Raw genomic sequence first — 25,776 nt, 5'->3', positions numbered from 1 at the left:
TAGACCAGAGCCCTATTCCCTATATAGTGGTACTACTATAGACCAGAGCCCTATTCCCTATATAGTGGTACTACTATAGACCAGAACCCTATTCCCTATATAGTGGTACTACTATAGACCAGAACCCTATTCCCTATATAGTGGTACTACTATAGACCAGGGCCATATTCCTATATAGTGGCACTACTTTAGACCAGAGCCCTATGGGGGCTTCTGCCCTTCTGGTCTAAAGTAGTGCACTACAGGGCCCAGTGCAATAAATAGGGAGCCATTTGGTACACATCTTTGTTCTGATCTGATTTGTTAGTCTGTAACCAGTATGGAGTCTGATCTGATGTAATGTTTAAACCTGTTTTAGTCTGTAACCAGTATGGAGTCTGATCTGATGTAATGTTTAAACCTGTTTTAGTCTGTAACCAGTATGGAGTCTGATCTGATGTAATGTTTAAACCCATACCTGTTTTAGTCTGTAACCAGTATGGAGTCTGATCTTTCCCATTCTTCATCCACTTTATAGGAACAATCCATTCATACCTGCAAATAACGCACGCACACACACACACACACACGCACACGCACACGCGCACACACGCACGCACACGCGCACGCGCACACGCACACGCACACACACACACACACACACACACACACACACACACACACACACACACACACACAGGGAGAGAAAAAGGGAACAGACAGTATTATCAGACCATTCCTGTCATTACTGAGTTATCATACAACTGAGAACAGACAGGAAGTACAATCAGACCATTCCTGTCATTACTGAGATATCAGACTACTGAGAACAGACAGGAAGTACAATCAGACCATTCCTGTCATTACTGAGATATCATACTACTGAGAACAGACAGGAAGTACAATCAGACCATTCCTGTCATTACTGAGATATCATACTACTGAGAACAGACAGGAAGTACAATCAGACCATTCCTGTCATTACTGAGATATCATACTACTGAGAACAGACAGGAAGTACAATCAGACCATTCCTGTCATTACTGAGATATCAGACTACTGAGAACAGACAGGAAGTACAATCAGACCATTCCTGTCATTACTGAGATATCATACTACTGAGAACAGACAGGAAGTACAATCAGACCATTCCTGTCATTACTGAGATATCATACTACTGAGAACAGACAGGAAGTACAATCAGACCATTCCTGTCATTACTGAGATATCATACTACTGAGAACAGACAGGAAGTACAATCAGACCATTCCTGTCATTACTGAGATATCATACTACTGAGAACAGACAGGAAGTACAATCAGACCATTCCTGTCATTACTGAGATATCATACTACTGAGAACAGACAGGAAGTACAATCACATTCCTGTCATTACTGAGATATCATACTACTGAGAACAGACAGGAAGTACAATCAGACCATTCCTGTCATTACTGAGATATCATACGACTGAGAACAGACCACCACCACCACCACACACAGGTGGATTGTATTTATCATCATTAGTCATTTAGGTCAACATGGGATCATTCAGAGATCCTCACTGAACTTCTGGAGAGAGTTTGCTGCACTGAAAGTAAAGGGGCTGAATAATTTTGCACGCCCAATTTTTCAGTTTTTGATTTGTTAAAAAAGTTTGAAATATCCAATAAATGTCGTTCCACTTCATGATTGTGTCCCACTTGTTGTTGATTCTTCACAAAAAAATACAGTTTTATATCTTTATGTTTGAAGCCTGAAATGTGGCAAAAGGTGGCAAAGTTCAAGGGGGCCGAATACTTTCGCAAGGCAATGTACTACCACCACTACCACTTCTACTACCACCACTATTACCGCCACAACTACTACCACCACTTCTACCACCACCACTATTACCACCACTTCTACTACCACCACTATTACCGCCACAACTACTACCACCACTTCTACCACCACCACCACCACCACTACTACCACTTCTACCACCACCACTATTACCACACAACTACTACCACCACTACTACCACCACCACCACTACTACCACTTCCCACTTCTACCACCACCACTATTACCGCCACAACTACTACCACCACTACTACCACCACCACCACTACTACCACTTCTACCACTTCTACTACCACCACTATTACCGCCACAACTACTACCACCACTTCTACCACCACCACCACCACCACTACTACCACTTCTACCACCACCACTATTACCGCCACAACTACTACCACCACTACTACCACCACCACCACTACTACCACTTACCACTTCTACCACCACCACTATTACCGCCACAACTACTACCACCACTACTACCACCACCACCACCACCACTACTACCACTTCTACCACCACCACTACCACCACCACTATTACCGCCACAACTACTACCACCACTTCTACCACCACCACTATTACCACACAACTACTACCACAACTACTACCACCACTTCTACCACCACCACTATTACCGCCACCACTACTACCACCACTTCTACCACCACCACTATTACCGCCACAACTACTACCACAACTACTACCACCACTTCTACCACCACCACTATTACCGCCACCACTACTACCACCACTTCTACCACCACCACTATTACCGCCACAACTACTACCACCACTTCTACCACCACCACTATTACCGCCACAACTACTACCACCACTTCTACCACCACCACTATTACATACAACTACTACCACCACTTCTACCACCACCACTATTACCGCCACAACTACTACCACCACTTCTACCACCACCACTATTACCACCACAACTACTACCACCACTTCTACCACCACCACCACTACTACCACTTCTACCACCACCACTATTACCGCCACAACTACTACCACCACTACTACCACCACCACTACTACCACCACCACCACCACCACTACTACCACTTCTACCACCACCACTATTACCGCCACAACTACTACCACCACTACTACCACCACCACCACCACCACCACCACTACTACCACTTCTACCACCACCACTATTACCGCCACAACTATTACCACGACTTCTACCACCACCACTATTACCACGACTTCTACCACCACCACCACCACCACTACTACCACTTCTACCACCACCACTATTACCACCACAACTACTACCACCACTTCTACCACCACCACTATTACCGCCACCACTATTACCGCCACCACTACTACCACCACCACCACCACTACTACCACTATTACCACCACCACCACCACTACTACCACTTCTACCACCACCACTACTACCACTTCTACCACCACCACTATTACCGCCACAACTACTACCACCACTACTACCACCACCACCACCACCACTACTACCACTTCTACCACCACCACTATTACCGCCACAACTACTACCACCACTACTACCACCACCACCACTACTACCACTTCTACCACCACCACTATTACCGCCACCACTATTACCACTTCTACCACCACCACTATTACCGCCACCACTATTACCGCCACCACTATTACGTACAACTACTACCACCACTTCTACCACCACCACTATTACCGCCACCACTATTACCGCCACCACTATTACCGCCACCACTATTACCGCCACCACTACTACCACCACTTCTTCCAGTGCCATGAAGACTGCTAACGCAAGCCTGTTGGGAAAATTAATGCAGTAGTTAGATATGTTACATGAAAGGAGAGGGTCTGTCCACTACAGAGTCAGGGTCCAGCAGGAAGTGTCTCTGGTTGATGCTTCCTGTGGCCGTATCTATGGTAACCACTGGAAAGCCCATCTGGAGGATCCAACGGTTCATGATATCATCTACAGAGGCTGGGAGGTCTAACCCTGGCGTCGAGTCGGCGGCCTAAAAACAACAACAACAACAACAACATCAACAGTTCATCAGCCCACTGGGCTACAGAGTGAATATCAGGACCCATAACAACCACAACATCAACAGTTCATCAGCCCACTGGGCTTCAGAGTGAATATCAGGACCCATAACAACCACAACATCAACAGTTCATCAGCCCACTGGGCTACAGAGTGAATATCAGGACCCATAACAACCACAACATCAACAGTTCATCAGCCCACTGGGCTACAGAGTGAATATCAGGACCCATAACAACCACAACATCAACAGTTCATCAGCCCACTGGGCTACAGAGTGAATATCAGGACCCATGTTCATAAAACAACCACAACATCAACAGTTCATCAGCCCACTGGGCTTCAGAGTGAATATCAGGACCCATGTCCGGAAATGCTATTGTTATTTATGCTATTATTGCTATTTACATTTATAACTGTAGTGTTAGTCTCCTTACATTTATAAGTGTAGTGTTAGTTTCCTTACATTTATAACTGTAGTGTTAGTAGTGTTAGTTTCCTTACATTTATAACTGTAGTGTTAGTTTCACATTTATAACTGTAGTGTTAGTCTCCTTACATTTATAACTGTAGTGTTAGTTTCCTTACATTTATAACTGTAGTGTTAGTTTTACATTTAGAACTGTAGTGTTAGTCTCCTTACATTTATAACTGTAGTGTTAGTAGTGTCCTTACATTTATAACTGTAGTGTTAGTTTCCTTACATTTATAACTGTAGTGTTAGTTTCCTTACATTTATAACTGTAGTGTTAGTTTCCTTACATTTATAACTGTAGTGTTAGTTTCCTTACATTTATAACTGTAGTGTTAGTCTCCTTACATTTATAACTGTAGTGTTAGTTTCCTTACATTTATAACTGTAGTGTTAGTCTCCTTACATTTATAACTGTAGTGTTAGTTTCCTTACATTTATAACTGTAGTGTTAGTTTCCTTACATTTATAACTGTAGTGTTAGTTTCCTTACATTTATAACTGTAGTGTTAGTCTTTATAACTGTAGTGTTAGTCTCCTTACATTTATAACTGTAGTGTTAGTCTCCTTACATTTATAACTGTGTCTTTAGTCTCCTTACATTTATAACTGTAGTGTTAGTCTCCTTACATTTATAACTGTAGTGTTAGTCTCCTTACATTTATAACTGTGTCTTTAGTCTCCTTACATGTATAACTGTAGTGTTAGTCTCCTTACATTTATACCTGTAGTGTTAGTCTCCTTACATTTATAACTGTAGTGTTAGTTTCCTTACATTTATAACTGTAGTGTTAGTAGTGTTAGTTTCCTTACATTTATAACTGTAGTGTTAGTTTCCTTACATTTATAACTGTAGTGTTAGTTTCCTACATTTATAACTGTAGTGTTAGTTTCCTTACATTTATAACTGTAGTGTTAGTTTCCTTACATTTATAACTGTAGTGTTAGTCTCCTTACATTTATAACTGTAGTGTTAGTTTCCTTACATTTATAACTGTAGTGTTAGTCTCCTTACATTTATAACTGTAGTGTTAGTCTCCTTACATTTATAACTGTAGTGTTAGTAGTGTTAGTCTCCTTACATTTATAACTGTAGTGTTAGTCTCCTTACATTTATAACTGTAGTGTTAGTTTCCTTACATTTATAACTGTAGTGTTAGTTTCCTTACATTTATAACTGTAGTGTTAGTTTCCTTACATTTATAACTGTAGTGTTAGTAGTGTTAGTTTCCTTACATTTATAACTGTAGTGTTAGTTTCCTTACATTTATAACTGTAGTGTTAGTTTCCTTACATTTATAACTGTAGTGTTAGTTTCCTTACATTTATAACTGTAGTGTTAGTTTCCTTACATTTATAACTGTAGTGTTAGTCTCCTTACATTTATAACTGTAGTGTTAGTTTCCTTACATTTATAACTGTAGTGTTAGTTTCCTTACATTTATAACTGTAGTGTTAGTTTCCTTACATTTATAACTGTAGTGTTAGTTTCCTTACATTTATAACTGTAGTGTTAGTTTCCTTACATTTATAACTGTAGTGTTAGTTTCCTTACATTTATAACTGTAGTGTTAGTTTCCTTACATTTATAACTGTAGTGTTAGTTTCCTTACATTTATAACTGTAGTGTTAGTCTCCTTACATTTATAACTGTGTGTTAGTTTTCCTTACATTTATAACTGTAGTGTTAGTTTCCTTACATTTATAACTGTAGTGTTAGTCTCCTTACATTTATAACTGTAGTGTTAGTTTCCTTACATTTATAACTGTAGTGTTAGTTTCCTTACATTTATAACTGTAGTGTTAGTTTCCTTACATTTATAACTGTAGTGTTAGTTTCCTTACATTTATAACTGTAGTGTTAGTTTCCTTACATTTATAACTGTAGTGTTAGTCTCCTTACATTTATAACTGTAGTGTTAGTTTCCTTACATTTATAACTGTAGTGTTAGTCTCCTTACATTTATAACTGTAGTGTTAGTCTCCTTACATTTATAACTGTAGTGTTAGTTTCCTTACATTTATAACTGTAGTGTTAGTTTCCTTACATTTATAACTGTAGTGTTAGTCTCCTTACATTTATAACTGTAGTGTTAGTCTCCTTACATTTATAACTGTAGTGTTAGTTTCCTTACATTTATAACTGTAGTGTTAGTTTCCTTACATTTATAACTGTAGTGTTAGTTTCCTTACATTTATAACTGTAGTGTTAGTTTCCTTACATTTATAACTGTAGTGTTAGTTTCCTTACATTTATAACTGTAGTGTTAGTTTCCTTACATTTATAACTGTAGTGTTAGTAGTGTTAGTCTCCTTACATTTATAACTGTAGTGTTAGTTTCCTTACATTTATAACTGTAGTGTTAGTAGTGTTAGTCTCCTTACATTTATAACTGTAGTGTTAGTTTCCTTACATTTATAACTGTAGTGTTAGTTTCCTTACATTTATAACTGTAGTGTTAGTCTCCTTACATTTATAACTGTAGTGTTAGTTTCCTTACATTTATAACTGTAGTGTTAGTTTCCTTACATTTATAACTGTAGTGTTAGTTTCCTTACATTTATAACTGTAGTGTTAGTTTCCTTACATTTATAACTGTAGTGTTAGTCTCCTTACATTTATAACTGTAGTGTTAGTTTCCTTACATTTATAACTGTAGTGTTAGTCTCCTTACATTTATAACTGTAGTGTTAGTTTCCTTACATTTATAACTGTAGTGTTAGTTTCCTTACATTTATAACTGTAGTGTTAGTTTCCTTACATTTATAACTGTAGTGTTAGTCTCCTGTTTATAACTGTAGTGTTAGTCTCCTTACATTTATAACTGTAGTGTTAGTAGTGTTAGTCTCCTTACATTTATAACTGTAGTGTTAGTCTCCTTACATTTATAACTGTAGTGTTAGTTTCCTTACATTTATAACTGTAGTGTTAGTTTCCTTACATTTATAACTGTAGTGTTAGTTTCCTTACATTTATAACTGTAGTGTTAGTCTCCTTACATTTATAACTGTAGTGTTAGTTTCCTTACATTTATAACTGTAGTGTTAGTTTCCTTACATTTATAACTGTAGTGTTAGTTTCCTTACATTTATAACTGTAGTGTTAGTCTCCTTACATTTATAACTGTAGTGTTAGTTTCCTTACATTTATAACTGTAGTGTTAGTCTCCTTACATTTATAACTGTAGTGTTAGTCTCCTTACATTTATAACTGTAGTGTTAGTAGTGTTAGTCTCCTTACATTTATAACTGTAGTGTTAGTCTCCTTACATTTATAACTGTAGTGTTAGTCTCCTTACATTTATAACTGTAGTGTTAGTTTCCTTACATTTATAACTGTAGTGTTAGTTTCCTTACATTTATAACTGTAGTGTTAGTCTCCTTACATGTATAACTGTAGTGTTAGTCTCCTTACATTTATAACTGTGTCTTTAGTCTCCTTACATTTATAACTGTAGTGTTAGTCTCCTTACATTTATAACTGTAGTGTTAGTTTCCTTACATTTATAACTGTAGTGTTAGTTTCCTTACATTTATAACTGTAGTGTTAGTTTCCTTACATTTATAACTGTAGTGTTAGTCTCCTTACATTTATAACTGTAGTGTTAGTCTCCTTACATTTATAACTGTAGTGTTAGTTTCCTTACATTTATAACTGTAGTGTTAGTCTCCTTACATTTATAACTGTAGTGTTAGTCTCCTTACATTTATAACTGTAGTGTTAGTTTCCTTACATTTATAACTGTAGTGTTAGTTTCCTTACATTTATAACTGTAGTGTTAGTAGTGTTAGTCTCCTTACATTTATAACTGTAGTGTTAGTCTCCTTACATTTATAACTGTAGTGTTAGTTTCCTTACATTTATAACTGTAGTGTTAGTCTCCTTACATTTATAACTGTAGTGTTAGTTTCCTTACATTTATAACTGTAGTGTTAGTTTCCTTACATTTATAACTGTAGTGTTAGTTTCCTTACATTTATAACTGTAGTGTTAGTTTCCTTACATTTATAACTGTAGTGTTAGTAGTGTTAGTTTCCTTACATTTATAACTGTAGTGTTAGTTTCCTTACATTTATAACTGTAGTGTTAGTCTCCTTACATTTATAACTGTAGTGTTAGTTTCCTTACATTTATAACTGTAGTGTTAGTCTCCTTACATTTATAACTGTAGTGTTAGTTTCCTTACATTTATAACTGTAGTGTTAGTTTCCTTACATTTATAACTGTAGTGTTAGTCTCCTTACATTTATAACTGTAGTGTTAGTCTCCTTACATTTATAACTGTAGTGTTAGTCTCCTTACATTTATAACTGTAGTGTTAGTCTCCTTACATTTATAACTGTAGTGTTAGTTTCCTTACATTTATAACTGTAGTGTTAGTCTCCTTACATTTATAACTGTAGTGTTAGTCTCCTTACATTTATAACTGTAGTGTTAGTTTCCTTACATTTATAACTGTAGTGTTAGTTTCCTTACATTTATAACTGTAGTGTTAGTCTCCTTACATTTATAACTGTAGTGTTAGTTTCCTTACATTTATAACTGTAGTGTTAGTAGTGTTAGTCTCCTTACATTTATAACTGTAGTGTTAGTCTCCTTACATTTATAACTGTAGTGTTAGTAGTGTTAGTCTCCTTACATTTATAACTGTAGTGTTAGTCTCCTTACATTTATAACTGTAGTGTTAGTCTCCTTACATTTATAACTGTAGTGTTAGTTTCCTTACATTTATAACTGTAGTGTTAGTTTCCTTACATTTATAACTGTAGTGTTAGTTTCCTTACATTTATAACTGTAGTGTTAGTAGTGTTAGTTTCCTTACATTTATAACTGTAGTGTTAGTTTCCTTACATTTATAACTGTAGTGTTAGTTTCCTTACATTTATAACTGTAGTGTTAGTCTCCTTACATTTATAACTGTAGTGTTAGTCTCCTTACATTTATAACTGTAGTGTTAGTCTCCTTACATTTATAACTGTAGTGTTAGTTTCCTTACATTTATAACTGTAGTGTTAGTTTCCTTACATTTATAACTGTAGTGTTAGTCTCCTTACATTTATAACTGTAGTGTTAGTAGTGTTAGTTTCCTTACATTTATAACTGTAGTGTTAGTTTCCTTACATTTATAACTGTAGTGTTAGTAGTGTTAGTTTCCTTACATTTATAACTGTAGTGTTAGTCTCCTTACATTTATAACTGTAGTGTTAGTCTCCTTACATTTATAACCGTAGTGTTAGTTTCTTACATTTATACCTGTAGTGTTAGTCTCCTTACATTTATAACTGTAGTGTTAGTCTCCTTACATTTATAACTGTAGTGTTAGTCTCCTTACATTTATAACTGTAGTGTTAGTCTCCTTACATTTATAACTGTAGTGTTAGTTTCCTTACATTTATAACTGTAGTGTTAGTAGTGTTAGTTTCCTTACATTTATAACTGTAGTGTTAGTTTCCTTACATTTATAACTGTAGTGTTAGTTTCCTTACATTTATAACTGTAGTGTTAGTCTCCTTACATTTATAACTGTAGTGTTAGTTTCCTTACATTTATAACTGTAGTGTTAGTTTCCTTACATTTATAACTGTAGTGTTAGTCTCCTTACATTTATAACTGTAGTGTTAGTTTCCTTACATTTATAACTGTAGTGTTAGTTTCCTTACATTTATAACTGTAGTGTTAGTTTCCTTACATTTATAACTGTAGTGTTAGTTTCCTTACATTTATAACTGTAGTGTTAGTTTCCTTACATTTATAACTGTAGTGTTAGTTTCCTTACATTTATAACTGTAGTGTTAGTTTCCTTACATTTATAACTGTAGTGTTAGTTTCCTTACATTTATAACTGTAGTGTTAGTTTCCTTACATTTATAACTGTAGTGTTAGTCTCCTTACATTTATAACTGTAGTGTTAGTTTCCTTACATTTATAACTGTAGTGTTAGTCTCCTTACATTTATAACTGTAGTGTTAGTAGTGTTAGTCTCCTTACATTTATAACTGTAGTGTTAGTCTCCTTACATTTATAACTGTAGTGTTAGTAGTGTTAGTTTCCTTACATTTATAACTGTAGTGTTAGTCTCCTTACATTTATAACTGTAGTGTTAGTAGTGTTAGTCTCCTTACATTTATAACTGTAGTGTTAGTCTCCTTACATTTATAACTGTAGTGTTAGTTTCCTTACATTTATAACTGTAGTGTTAGTTTCCTTACATTTATAACTGTAGTGTTAGTTTCCTTACATTTATAACTGTAGTGTTAGTTTCCTTACATTTATAACTGTAGTGTTAGTTTCCTTACATTTATAACTGTAGTGTTAGTCTCCTTACATTTATAACTGTAGTGTTAGTTTCCTTACATTTATAACTGTAGTGTTAGTCTCCTTACATTTATAACTGTAGTGTTAGTCTCCTTACATTTATAACTGTAGTGTTAGTTTCCTTACATTTATAACTGTAGTGTTAGTAGTGTTAGTTTCCTTACATTTATAACTGTAGTGTTAGTTTCCTTACATTTATAACTGTAGTGTTAGTCTCCTTACATTTATAACTGTAGTGTTAGTCTCCTTACATTTATAACTGTAGTGTTAGTTTCCTTACATTTATAACTGTAGTGTTAGTAGTGTTAGTTTCCTTACATTTATAACTGTAGTGTTAGTCTCCTTACATTTATAACTGTAGTGTTAGTCTCCTTACATTTATAACTGTAGTGTTAGTTTCCTTACATTTATAACTGTAGTGTTAGTAGTGTTAGTTTCCTTACATTTATAACTGTAGTGTTAGTTTCCTTACATTTATAACTGTAGTGTTAGTAGTGTTAGTTTCCTTACATTTATAACTGTAGTGTTAGTTTCCTTACATTTATAACTGTAGTGTTAGTCTCCTTACATTTATAACTGTAGTGTTAGTTTCCTTACATTTATAACTGTAGTGTTAGTAGTGTTAGTTTCCTTACATTTATAACTGTAGTGTTAGTTTCCTTACATTTATAACTGTAGTGTTAGTTTCCTTACATTTATAACTGTAGTGTTAGTTTCCTTACATTTATAACTGTAGTGTTAGTTTCCTTACATTTATAACTATAGTGTTAGTCTCCTTACATTTATAACTGTAGTGTTAGTCTCCTTACATTTATAACTGTAGTGTTAGTTTCCTTACATTTATAACTGTAGTGTTAGTTTCCTTACATTTATAACTGTAGTGTTAGTCTCCCGTACATTTATAACTGTAGTGTTAGTCTCCTTACATTTATAACTGTAGTGTTAGTTTCCTTACATTTATAACTGTAGTGTTAGTCTCCTTACATTTATAACTGTAGTGTTAGTAGTGTTAGTTTCCTTACATTTATAACTGTAGTGTTAGTTTCCTTACATTTATAACTATAGTGTTAGTCTCCTTACATTTATAACTGTAGTGTTAGTTTCCTTACATTTATAACTGTAGTGTTAGTCTCCTTACATTTATAACTGTAGTGTTAGTCTCCGTACATTTATAACTATAGTGTTAGTTTCCTTACATTTATAACTGTAGTGTTAGTTTCCTTACATTTATAACTATAGTGTTAGTTTCTTACATTTATAACTGTAGTGTTAGTTTCCTTACATTTATAACTGTAGTGTTAGTCTCCTTACATTTATAACTGTAGTGTTAGTCTCCGTACATTTATAACTATAGTGTTAGTTTCCTTACATTTATAACTGTAGTGTTAGTTTCCTACATTTATAACTGTAGTGTTAGTCTCCTTACATTTATAACTGTAGTGTTAGTTTCCTTACATTTATAACTGTAGTGTTAGTTTCCTTACATTTATAACTGTAGTGTTAGTTTCCTTACATTTATAACTGTAGTGTTAGTCTCCTTACATTTATAACTGTAGTGTTAGTTTCCTTACATTTATAACTGTAGTGTTAGTCTCCTTACATTTATAACTGTAGTGTTAGTTTCCTTACATTTATAACTGTAGTGTTAGTCTCCTTACATTTATAACTGTAGTGTTAGTAGTGTTAGTTTCCTTACATTTATAACTGTAGTGTTAGTAGTGTTAGTCTCCTTACATTTATAACTGTAGTGTTAGTAGTGTTAGTTTCCTTACATTTATAACTGTAGTGTTAGTAGTGTTAGTTTCCTTACATTTATAACTGTAGTGTTAGTTTCCTTACATTTATAACTGTAGTGTTAGTCTCCTTACATTTATAACTGTAGTGTTAGTTTCCTTACATTTATAACTGTAGTGTTAGTTTCCTTACATTTATAACTGTAGTGTTAGTCTCCGTACATTTATAACTATAGTGTTAGTTTCCTTACATTTATAACTGTAGTGTTAGTTTCCTTACATTTATAACTATAGTGTTAGTTTCCTTTACATTTATAACTGTAGTGTTAGTTTCTTACATTTTATAACTGTAGTGTTAGTCTCCTTACATTTATAACTATAGTGTTAGTTTCCTTACATTTATAACTGTAGTGTTAGTTTCCTTACATTTATAACTGTAGTGTTAGTCTCCTTACATTTATAACTGTAGTGTTAGTTTCCTTACATTTATAACTGTAGTGTTAGTCTCCCTTACATTTATAACTGTAGTGTTAGTCTCCTTACATTTATAACTGTAGTGTTAGTTTCCTTACATTTATAACTGTAGTGTTAGTTTCCTTACATTTATAACTGTAGTGTTAGTTTCCTTACATTTATAACTGTAGTGTTAGTCTCCTTACATTTATAACTGTAGTGTTAGTCTCCTTACATTTATAACTGTAGTGTTAGTAGTGTTAGTCTCCTTACATTTATAACTGTAGTGTTAGTCTCCTTACATTTATAACTGTAGTGTTAGTTTCCTTACATTTATAACTGTAGTGTTAGTTTCCTTACATTTATAACTGTAGTGTTAGTTTCCTTACATTTATAACTGTAGTGTTAGTCTCCTTACATTTATAACTGTAGTGTTAGTAGTGTTAGTTTCCTTACATTTATAACTGTAGTGTTAGTTTCCTTACATTTATAACTGTAGTGTTAGTCTCCTTACATTTATAACTGTAGTGTTAGTTTCCTTACATTTATAACTGTAGTGTTAGTCTCCTTACATTTATAACTGTAGTGTTAGTCTCCTTACATTTATAACTGTAGTGTTAGTTTCCTTACATTTATAACTGTAGTGTTAGTTTCCTTACATTTATAACTGTAGTGTTAGTTTCCTTACATTTATAACTGTAGTGTTAGTCTCCTTACATTTATAACTGTAGTGTTAGTCTCCTTACATTTATAACTGTAGTGTTAGTTTCCTTACATTTATAACTGTAGTGTTAGTAGTGTTAGTTTCCTTACATTTATAACTGTAGTGTTAGTCTCCTTACATTTATAACTGTAGTGTTAGTTTCCTTACATTTATAACTGTAGTGTTAGTCTCCTTACATTTATAACTGTAGTGTTAGTCTCCTTACATTTATAACTGTAGTGTTAGTTTCCTTACATTTATAACTGTAGTGTTAGTTTCCTTACATTTATAACTGTAGTGTTAGTCTCCTTACATTTATAACTGTAGTGTTAGTCTCCTTACATTTATAACTGTAGTGTTAGTCTCCTTACATTTATAACTGTAGTGTTAGTTTCCTTACATTTATAACTGTAGTGTTAGTTTCCTTACATTTATAACTGTAGTGTTAGTTTCCTTACATTTATAACTGTAGTGTTAGTAGTGTTAGTTTCCTTACATTTATAACTGTAGTGTTAGTTTCCTTACATTTATAACTGTAGTGTTAGTTTCCTTACATTTATAACTGTAGTGTTAGTAGTGTTAGTCTCCTTACATTTATAACTGTAGTGTTAGTAGTGTTAGTCTCCTTACATTTATAACTGTAGTGTTAGTTTCCTTACATTTATAACTGTAGTGTTAGTCTCCTTACATTTATAACTGTAGTGTTAGTAGTGTTAGTCTCCTTACATTTATAACTGTAGTGTTAGTTTCCTTACATTTATAACTGTAGTGTTAGTTTCCTTACATTTATAACTGTAGTGTTAGTTTCCTTACATTTATAACTGTAGTGTTAGTCTCCTTACATTTATAACTGTAGTGTTAGTTTCCTTACATTTATAACTGTAGTGTTAGTTTCCTTACATTTATAACTGTAGTGTTAGTTTCCTTACATGTATAAACTCAATGTCTAATCATTTGGGACATGGATCCTATTTGAATCGTTATGGAAACTCAGACTACAGGTTCACAATGACTGGACCTGTTGAATCATTATGGAAACTCAGACTACAGGTTCACAATGACTGGACCTCTTGAATCATTATGGAAACTCAGACTACAGGTTCACAATGACTGGACCTATTGAATCATTATGGAAACTCAGACTACAGGTTCACAATGACTGGACCTCTTGAATCATTATGGAAACTCAGACTACAGGTTCACAATGACTGGACCTAATGAATCATTATGGAAACTCAGACTACAGGTTCACAATGACTGGACCTGTTGAATCATTATGGAAACTCAGACTACAGGTTCACAATGACTGGACCTCTTGAATCATTATGGAAACTCAGACTACAGGTTCACAATGACTGGACCTAATGAATCATTATGGAAACTCAGACTACAGGTTCACAATGACTGGACCTGTTGAATCATTATGGAAACTCAGACTACAGGTTCACAATGACTGGACCTATTGAGTCATTATGGAAACTCAGACTACAGGTTCACAATGACTGGAATAATGAATCATGGAGCCCAGCGTACGGTTTTGCATGGACCTGAATCATTATGGAAACTCAGATTAGTGAGGATTATTCAGGTTCACAATGACTGGACCTAATGAATCATTATGGAAACTCAGACTATGAGGTTTCAGGATGACTGGACCTAATGAATCAAATATGGAAACTCAGACTATTCTGTTCACAATGGGATGGACCTTGAATGAAATGTATTATGGAAACTCAGACTACAGGTGACAGTGTCATAAGGTATGTCTGAGCCCAGACTACGGTTCAGAATGACTGGACATGCATTTGTCACTGAATTCCTAATGAATAATGGGCCAGGTATATGAAGGTTGACATTATGCTAGTTTTATATGTTGCAGCCCTTCCAGAGGTTGTAAATGTTTTGCTGTACCTGTTAATGAATAATGGGCCAGGTAATTAAGGTTGACATTATGACCAGGATGATTCGTAAATCTTGCTTCCAACCCTAAATAATCAGTGTTGCTGTATTCTGTTAGCCAGAATAATGGGATGTTTTTGCAACAGTTGAATTAAATGTATTCAGCAGCGCTGAAGGGAACCACGCCTGCAATACCCGTTACGCACATTCATAAGGTATGTCTGAACACCAACTATTGAGAAGCGCGTAGGAAAGACATACATTTGCTAAGTCTGAATCGGGGGCCGCTAATGAATAATGGGCCAGGTATATGAAGGTTGACATTATGACCAGGATCATGTATTACCATCTGCAGGTGCTTCCAGAGGTCCTGGTAAACTGTGTTGCTGTACTTGAATGTTAATGAATAATGGGCCAGGTATATGAAGGTTGACATTATGACCAGGACCATGTATTACCATCTGCAGGTGCTTCCAGAGGTCCTGGTAAACTGTGTTGCTGTACTTGAATGTGTTCAGATACGTCTGTGGAGAGATCAGGTCACATTTCAGCTTCAAAATATCAAATCACTTCTCTTTCAGTCGGTCACTCTGTATCATCATTTATTTAACCTTTATTTAACTAGGCAAGTCAGTTATTTTCAATGACGGCCTACGCAGGCCAAACCCGGATGACGCCGGGCCAATTGTACTCCGCCCTATGGTACTCTCAATCACAGCCAGTTGTGATACAGCCTGGATTTGAACCTAGCACTGAGATGCAGTGCCATGGGGCTCCCGAGTGGCGCAGCGGTCTGAGATGACAGGAGTGAACGACCAATCACATTCACCTGAAGAAAACAAAGACAAGCCCAATTGGACAACGAATGCAAAGCCTGCCCTAGGAAGCACACCTTCCTGGCTATAACGTTCATTTCCTCAAGTCTTCGCTCTTCAGCTCGCCTGAAGGAGACCGTGTCACACAATTTACAAAGACTACTGGATTAGGCTCCGACTTATAGCTGTCTGTTAGTGGGGAGAGAGTACCCAGCGAGCAATGAGGAACCTGCCCAGAAGCTAAAAAAAAAAATAAAAAAAATATGCCATTTAGCAGACGCTTTTATCCAAAGCGACTTACAGTCATGTGTGCATACATTCTACGTATGGGTGGTCCCGGGGATCGAACCCACTACCCTGGCGTTACAAGCGCCATGCTCTACCAACTGAGCTACAGAAGGACCATACCATACCATACCAAATATGTGTATGGACCAATAAAATTTCATTTGGATTTGATTTGAAATGATTGCGAGCTCCGGTGTCATAGTCAGGAAGGTGTGGCTTCTGAGGGCGGGCTCTACATTCATTGGCCCATTGGGTGTGTTTTTAGTTTTCTTCAGGTGAATGTGATTGGTCGTTGACTCCCCATAGCATGTTATACCTCGTTCCCTCCTTCAGGGAGCAGTAGTTATATTCTTAACTGTAAGTTCTCACTTTTATATGTGTCACTCATATATATATATATATATATACACTGCTCAAAAAAATAAAGGGAACACTTAAACAACACAATGTAACTCCAAGTCAATCACACTTCTGTGAAATCAAACTGTCCACTTAGGAAGCAACACTGATTGACAAGACATTTCACATGCTGCAAATGGAATAGACAACAGGTGGAAATTATAGGCAATTAGCAAGACACCCCCAATAAAGGAGTGGATCTGCAGGTGGTAACCACAGACCACTTCTCAGTTCCTATGCTTCCTGGCTGATGTTTTGGTCGCTTTTGAATGCTGGCGGTGCTTTCACTCTAGTGGTAGCATGAGATGGAGTCTACAACCCACACAAGTGGCTCAGGTACTGCAGCTCATCCTGGATGGCACATCAATGCGAGCTGTGGCAAGAAGGTTTGCTGTGTCTGTCAGCGTAGTGTCCAGAGCATGGAGGCGCTACCAGGAGAGTACATCAGGAGACGTGGAGGAGGCCGTAGGAGAGCAACAACCCAGCAGCAGGACCGCTACCTCCACCTTTGAGCAAGGAGGAGCAAGAGAAGCACTGCAAGAGCTCTGAAAAATGACCTCCAGCAGGCCACAAATGTGCATGTTTCTGCTCAAAAGGTCAGAAACAGACTCCATGAGGGTGGTATCAGGGCCCGACGTCCACAGGTGGGGGTTGTGCTTACAGCCCAACACCGTGCAGGACGTTTGGCATTTGCCAGAGAACACCAAGATTGGCAAAATTCGCCACTGGCGCCCTGTGCTCTTCACGGATGAAAGCAGGTTCACACTGAGCACATGTGACAGACATGACACAGTCTGGAGACGTCGTGGAGAACGTTCTGCTGCTTGCAACATCCTCCAGCATGACCGGTTTGGCAGTGGGTCAGTCATGGTGTGGGGTGGCATTTCTCTGGGGGGCCGCACAGCCCTCCATGTGCTCGCCAGAGGTAGCTTGACTGCCATTAGGTACCGAGATGAGATCCTCAGACCCCTTGTGAGACCATATGCTGGTGCGGTTGGCCCTGGGTTCCTCCTAATGCAAGACAATGCTAGACCTCATGTGGCTGGAGTGTGTCAGCAGTTCCTGCAAGAGGAAGGCATTGATGCTATGGACTGGCCGGCCCGTTCCCCAGACCTGAATCCAATTGAGCACATCTGGGACATCATTTCTCGCTCCATCCAACAACGCCACGTTTCAGCACAGACTGTCCAGGAGTTGGTGGATGCTTTAGTCCAGGTCTGGGAGGAGATCCCTCAGGAGACCATCCGCCACCTCATCAGGAGCATGCCCGGGCATTGTAGGGAGGTCATACAGGCAGTTGCAGGCCACACACACTACTGAGCCTCGTTTTGACTTGTTTTAAAGACATTACATCAAAGTTGGATCAGCCTGTAGTGTGGTTTTCCATTTTGAGTGTGACTCCAAATCCAGATGATTTCCATTGACAATTTCTACGTGATTTTGTTGTCAGCACATTCAACTATGTAAAAAAAAAATATTTAATAAGAATATTTCATTCATTCAGATCTAGGATGTGTTATTTTAGTGTTCCCTTTATTTCTTTGAGCAGTGTATATAAATCTAAACAAAATGATGTGGAACAAAATATAGTAATTAGACATGTACATAATCATAAACATTACTCACACTAAGTCCTCGGGCAAAGACCGGCTCTGTCAAGAACTCAGACAGCATCCTCAGAACTGCAGCTCCCTAGGAGGAAGAGAACACAGGATATAAGAAATAAAACGTCTGTACTGTCATGGCCCAGTACAGCCTGCCGCTCTCGCCCGAATCAAAATCACTAAGAGAAATGCAGACAGAAAATTATTACATTTCCTTGAGGACATGTGACATTTGCTATTTCAAAGTAATTCCGATAATTTTATTTCAAGTTGACTAAAACCCAGATGATTTTGACCAAGGTGATTCTGACCCAGATGACTTTGACCCAGGTGATTTTGACCCAGATGATTTCGACCCAGATTATTTCCACCCAGATGATTTTGACCCAGGTGATTCTGACCCAGATGACTTTGACCCAGATGACTTTGACCCAGATGACTTTGACCCAGGTGATTCTGACCCAGATGACTTTGACCCAGGTGATTTTGACCCAGATGATTTTGACCCAGGTGATTCTGACCCAGATGACTTTGACCCAGGTGATTTTGACCCAGATGACTTTGACCCAGGTGATTCTGACCCAGATGACTTTGACCCAGGTGATTCTGACCCAGATGACTTTGACCCAGGTGATTTTGACCCAGATGACTTTGACCCAGGTGATTCTGACCCAGATGACTTTGACCCAGGTGATTTTGACCCAGATGACTTTGACCCAGGTGATTCTGACCCAGATGACTTTGACCCAGGTGATTCTGACCCAGATGATTTTGACCCAGGTGAATGTAGCATGCTGGGCTGTGTTGTGAAGCCAGTAGGTTGCCAGTAAGAGGTGTGATTAGAAGCATACCTTGCTGTAGGTGATGGTGTCAAACAGTTCACTGATCTGTGCAGGCCTCATGATGTCTTCCTCTTTGGCAGAGAGAGGGTGAGAGGAGGCCAGCGCATCTACAGACATCGCCCCATGCACCTCCTTCAGCACTATTAGGTCTGTCTGTGGAGACATCAGGCCTTCGCTTTTAACCTTTCACTTGTACCGGCAGATGGAATTTGGAGAGCAGATTTATTTGTGGATTAAATCCCTGAGAAGGGTATATTTGCAGAGCTGTGCAACAGTTCAAGTTGTAATGTACATGTTTTATCTCAAGTCAAGTTAGGCGTCACTCAGATATGATGAAAAGAAAGACTCACTACGTTCCACGTGGGTTCAGCAGAGTTGGCCCCAAGATACGAGACGTAGGAGGCAAAGCCCTCGTTGAGCCACAGGTCATTCCACCACTTCATGGTCACCAGGTTACCAAACCACTGTGGACATATAAACCTTATTCAGCCAGTGGCATAGAGGGACAGGACACGGGGTCAGCCACAGGGTGCAGAGAGGAGAGGGACAGGACACAGGGTGCAGAGAGGAGAGGGACAGGACACAGGGTGCAGAGAGGAGAGGGACAGGACACAGGGTGCAGAGAGGAGAGGGACAGGACGGGGTGCAGAGAGGAGAGGGACAGGACACAGGGTGCAGAGAGGAGAGGGACAGGACACAGGGTGCAGAGAGGAGAGGGACAGGACACAGGGTGCAGAGAGGAGAGGGACAGGACACAGGAGCAGAGAGGAGAGGGACAGGACACAGGGTGCAGAGAGGAGAGGGACAGGACACAGGGTGCAGAGAGGAGAGGGACAGGACGCAGGGTGCAGAGGGAGAGGGACAGGAGGGTGCAGAGAGGAGAGGGACAGGACACAGGGTGCAGAGAGGAGAGGGACAGGACACAGGGTGCAGAGAGGAGAGGGACAGGACACAGGGTGCAGAGGAGAGGGACAGGACACAGAGTGCAGAGAGGAGAGGGACAGGACACAGGGTGCAGAGAGGGAGAGGGACAGGACACAGGGTGCAGAGAGGAGAGGGACAGGACACAGGGTGCAGAGAGGAGAGGGACAGGACACAGGGTGCAGATTATATTATAGTATTGACTGTAATACAGACCAGGGGAGCCAGCTGCAGCCTCTCAGTATATTATAGTATTGACTGTAATACAGACCAGGCAGCCTCTCAGTATATTATAGTATTGACTGTAATACAGCCTCTGAGTATATTATAGTATTGACTGTAATACAGACCAGGCAGCCAGCTGCAGCCTCTCAGTATATTATAGTATTGACTGTAATACAGACCAGGGAGCCAGCTGCAGCCTCTCAGTATATTAGAGTATTGACTGTAATACAGCCTCTCAGTATATTATAGTATTGACTGTAATACAGACCAGGCAGCCAGCTGCAGCCTCTCAGTATATTATAGTATTGACTGTAATACAGACCAGGGGAGCCAGCTGCAGCCTCTCAGTATATTAGAGTATTGACTGTAATACAGACCAGGCAGTCAGCTGCAGCCTCTCAGTATATTATAGTATTGACTGTAATACAGACCAGGCAGCCAGCTGCAGCCTCTCAGTATATTATAGTATTGACTGTAATACAGCCTCTGAGTATATTATAGTATTGACTGTAATACAGACCAGGGGAGCCAGCTGCAGCCTCTCAGTATATTATAGTATTGACTGTAATACAGACTCTCAGTATATTATAGTATTGACTGTAATACAGCCTCTGAGTATATTATAGTATTGACTGTAATACAGACCAGGGGAGCCAGCTGCAGCCTCTCAGTATATTATAGTATTGACTGTAATACAGACCAGGGGAGCCAGCTGCAGCCTCTCAGTATATTATAGTATTGACTGTAATACAGACCAGGCAGCCAGCTGCAGCCTCTCAGTATATTAGAGTATTGACTGTAATACAGACTCTCAGTATATTAGAGTATTGACTGTAATACAGACCATGTGAGCCAGTTCATGAGAGATGACCGTAGCGATCCACTCTTTGTCTCCATTGGACGAGCTGGCAGGGTTGTAGAGCAGGGCTGTCTCTCTGTAGGTGATCAGACCCCAGTTCTCCATGGCTCCAGCACTGAAGTCAGGCAGAGCTATCTGGTCTACAGAGTAAAGGAGCTGAAATATCCATTACAGTCTCAAATGGTGTCCTATTCCCTATATAGTGCACTACTTTAGCCTAGAGGCCTATGGGCCCTGGTCAAAGGTAGGGTCACTACAAAGGGAATATGGTGCCATTTGGGAGCCATTCGGAATCTCTCTTAAACAACAGACGGGGATTCCGAGAGGAAGAGTATTACTCTTTAAGTATTACCTGATTTGGTCAGAGGATAGCTTGAGCTGTAGTAGTTTTCAAAGAACTCCAGGATCGGTCCAGTTTTTTCGAGGGCGTAATCTCCCTGGCCCTCAGCAATGGCCTGTTTACGAGCCCAAATCCTGATCTGGAAAATAGACATGTTTTCCGTCATGAGATCCTGTACCCTGGGCCCTCATTTATAAAACATCCTGTACCCTGGGGCCTCATTTATAAACACCCTGTACCCTGGGGCCTCATTTATAAACACCCTGTACCCTGGGGCCTCATTTATAAAACATCCTGTACCCTGGGGCCTCATTTATAAAACATCCTGTACCCTGGGGCCTCATTTATAAACACCCTGTACCCTGGGCCCTCATTTATAAAACATCCTGTACCCTGGGCCCTCATTTATAAAACATCATGTACCCTGGGGTCTCATTTATAAAACATCCTGTACCCTGGGCCCTCATTTATAAAACATCCTGTACCCTGGGGTCTCATTTATAAACACCCTGTACCCTGGGGCCTCATTTATAAACATCCTGTACCCTGGGACCTCATTTATAAACATCCTGTACCCTGGGGCCTCATTTATAAACATCCTGAACCCTGGGGCCTCATTTATAAAACATCCTGAACCCTGGGGCCTCATTTATAAAAAAATGTTCTTAGATTTATACTTGAACTTAGTCGTAAAATGATTTCCGACAGTGTGCTCACGTTGGATTCATAAAAGATATTGAAATAAAAACAATTGATGACGCAGGTTCTAAGAAGCCCATTTGTAACTTACGGTCTTGTGATCTATACATCTCTAATTAACTTCAAATCACCGATTTCCCCTTATAGAATGCTAGAACATATGAGGGTTTAGACAGGAATAGCCAAAAAGGACCAAAAGAGAAAAGCTAACTTTGTGGAAGACGAGATCACGGCGATGGTAGAGGAGATTGAAGACAGGCAACACGTATTATTCGGTGGACTAAATAGTGGGTTGACAAACAAAGCCAAACAGGGATCTTGGGAGTGTGTCACCACTGCAGTGAACGAGGTGGGGCAGCAAGACAGAACTGTGTCTGATGTGAATAAGGAATGGTCTGACTTTAAACTGTAGGGGAAAGAAATGGTCTGAAAGGGGAAAGAAATGGTCTGGCCTTAAACTGTAGGGGAAAGAAATGGTATGAAAGGGGAAAGAAATGGTCTGAAAGGGGAAAGAAATGGTCTGAAAGGGGAAAGAAATGGTCTGAAAGGGGAAAGAAATGGTCTGGCCTTAAACTGTAGGGGAAAGAAATGGTATGAAAGGGGAAAGACATGGTCTTTTTATTTTATCTTTATTTAACCAGGCAAGTCAGTTAAGAACACATTCTTATTTTCAATGGGTTAACTGCCTTCTGGTTACTAGTCCAACGCTCTAACCACTAGGCTACGCTGCCGCCCCAAACTGACCTTAAACTGCAAGGGGAAAGAATAGCCATGCACAACCAGCAGGACAATCACTGACCATTTCAACGTCAAGTCTCGACTCTGAGTAGAGATATGACCATTTCAACCTCAAAGTAAGGTTTTATAATAACTACTTATACGTGGTTTTCTGAGTCAGTCATACCTAGGATCAGAATTGATCCGGTCCGTTTTATAAATGAGGCCCCTGATCTTTACTATCTGTACTGACCTGTAGAGACCGACAGAGGGCATCACAGAGAAACAAACCAATAATGTCTCCCTCATCCTGAAGTCAGAAGTATGATCTGGGATCAGTTTGCAATGAGGCCCTTTATCTACTTTCCAAGGTCCCCCTGGATCTGACCTGGGATCAGTTTGGCAATGAGGCCCTTTATCTACTTTCCAAGGTCCCCCTGGAGATGCTGACCTGGGATCAGTTTGGCAATGAGGCCCTTTATCTACTTTCCAAGGTCCCCCTGGAGATGCTGACCTGGGATCAGTTTGACAATAAGGCCCTTTATCTACTTTCCAAGGTCCCCCCCCTGGAGATGCTGACCTGGGATCAGTTTGGCAATGAGGCCCTTTATCTACTTTCCAAGGTCCCCTGGAGATGCTGACCTGGGATCAGTTTGGCAATGAGGCCCTTTATCTACCCCCTTTGACCATCAGTTTGTCCCCCTGGGAGATGCTGACCTGGGATCAGTTTGGCAATGAGGCCCTTTATCTACTTTCCAAGGTCCCCCTGGAGATGCTGACCTGGGATCAGTTTGAGGCCCTTTATCTACTTTCCAAGGTCCCCTGGAGATGCAATCAGTTTGACAGGGCCCTTTATCTACTTTCCAGGAGGTCCCCTGGAGATGCTGACCTGGGATCAGTTTGGGTAATCTCTTTCGTGGCAGACCATAGACACCTGACCAAATTATGCAACATTTTAGTTTGGGTCTGGGATAACTGAAAATATGCAAAATTTGGGATAACTGAAGTAAGGTGAGGCCTCATAGATCTGTACCTAGGGGAAACTTCATCCCAGAGCAGCTAATGCAGACAAATAAGAACAAGAGCAGATTAATAAAATAAAAATATGTACCAAAACTTTTTCCCCTTCTGCTGACTGGATGAAACCGAACTCACTGACGACAAAGGCGAGTAGGTAGGTTGACATGAGGGGTGTGGGTTGGAAGCTGGTCCGAGTAACATCCTGGCCGTTGACAGTGACATTGACTGAGGCTACAGGTGCAGAGAGAGAAACAGGTTAGTGAGCGTAGCAGAGACAATACGTTGGTTTCCCCAGCAACAGGAGTTCAGATCCCTACCGTGACAACACGTTGGTTTCCCCAGCAACAGGAGTTCAGAACTTCCCCTTCTGCTGACTCACCTACCGTGACAAACATATTGGTTTCCCCAGCAACAGGAGTTCAGATCCCTACCGTGACAACATATTGGTTTCCCCAGCAACAGGAGTTCAGATCCCTACCATGACAACATATTGGTTTCCCCAGCAACAGGAGTTCAGATCCCTACCATGACAACATGTTGGTTTCCCCAGCAACAGGAGTTCAGATCCCTACCCTGACAACATGTTGGTTTCCCCAGCAACAGGAGTTCAGATCCCTACCGTGACAACATATTGGTTTCCCCAGCAACAGGAGTTCAGATCCCTACCGTGACAACATGTTAGTTTCCCCAGCAACAGGAGTTCAGATCCCTACCGTGACAACACGTTGGTTTCCCCAGCAACAGGAGTTCAGATCCCTACCGTGACAACACGTTGGTTTCCCCAGCAACAGGAGTTCAGATCCCTACCGTGACAACATATTGGTTTCCCCAGCAACAGGAGTTCAGATCCCTACCGTGACAACATATTGGTTTCCCCAGCAACAGGAGTTCAGATCCCTACCGTGACAACATATTGGTTTCCCCAGCAACAGGAGTTCAGATCCCTACCGTGACAACATATTGGTTTCCCCAGCAACAGGAGTTCAGATCCCTACCGTGACAACATGTTGGTTTCCCCAGCAACAGGAGTTCAGATCCCTACCGTGACAACACGTTGGTTTCCCCAGCAACAGGAGTTCAGATCCCTACCGTGACAACACGTTGGTTTCCCCAGCAACAGGAGTTCAGATCCCTACCGTGACAACACGTTGGTTTCCCCAGCAACAGGAGTTCAGATCCCTACCGTGACAACACGTTGGTTTCCCCAGCAACAGGTCAGATCCCTACCGTGACAACACGTTGGTTTCCCCAGCAACAGGTCAGATCCCTACCGTGACAACACGTTGGTTTCCCCAGCAACAGGTCAGATCCCTACCGTGACAACATCAACACTTGGTTTCCCCAGCAACAGGAGTTAGATCCCTAGGTTACAACATGTTGGTTTCCCCAGCAACAGGAGTTCAGATGGATACCGCTATACAACATTTATATGTTTATCTCAGCAACAGAGTGTAGATCCCTACTCTGAAAATGTCCCCCCAGCAACAGGAGTTAAGATCCCTACCTTGACAACACTTGAGTTTCCCAGCAACTTGTTCTCCCTGCGCGAGACAACATGCAGATTGGTTTAAACTCAGCAACATAATTTAGGAAACAG

At 39.4% G+C, this 25,776-nt stretch overlaps 1 protein-coding gene across 1 annotated transcript in view; it reads right to left on the bottom strand.

Moving 5' to 3' along the window:
* The window catches only part of LOC127923829 (aminopeptidase Ey-like), a 33,922-nt gene that overhangs the window by 1,717 nt on the left and 6,429 nt on the right, over positions 1 to 25,776 (bottom strand). Inside the window, exons 3-11 of the mRNA XM_052507861.1 lie at positions 24,271 to 24,410; positions 21,756 to 21,882; positions 21,389 to 21,543; positions 19,749 to 19,862; positions 19,408 to 19,551; positions 18,579 to 18,644; positions 15,909 to 15,974; positions 3,670 to 3,845; positions 458 to 534 (exon numbers count right to left, since the gene is read on the bottom strand). Coding sequence (XP_052363821.1) covers positions 458 to 534; positions 3,670 to 3,845; positions 15,909 to 15,974; positions 18,579 to 18,644; positions 19,408 to 19,551; positions 19,749 to 19,862; positions 21,389 to 21,543; positions 21,756 to 21,882; positions 24,271 to 24,410 — 1,065 coding nt within the window. The remainder of the gene's footprint in view (positions 1 to 457; positions 535 to 3,669; positions 3,846 to 15,908; positions 15,975 to 18,578; positions 18,645 to 19,407; positions 19,552 to 19,748; positions 19,863 to 21,388; positions 21,544 to 21,755; positions 21,883 to 24,270; positions 24,411 to 25,776) is intronic.

Source organism: Oncorhynchus keta, unplaced genomic scaffold (assembly GCF_023373465.1).
Source record: "Oncorhynchus keta strain PuntledgeMale-10-30-2019 unplaced genomic scaffold, Oket_V2 Un_contig_3294_pilon_pilon, whole genome shotgun sequence".
Lineage (NCBI taxonomy): Eukaryota > Metazoa > Chordata > Actinopteri > Salmoniformes > Salmonidae > Oncorhynchus > Oncorhynchus keta.
The sequence above is the reverse complement of the archived record's forward strand: the minus strand, read 5'-3'. Positions and strand labels throughout refer to the sequence as shown.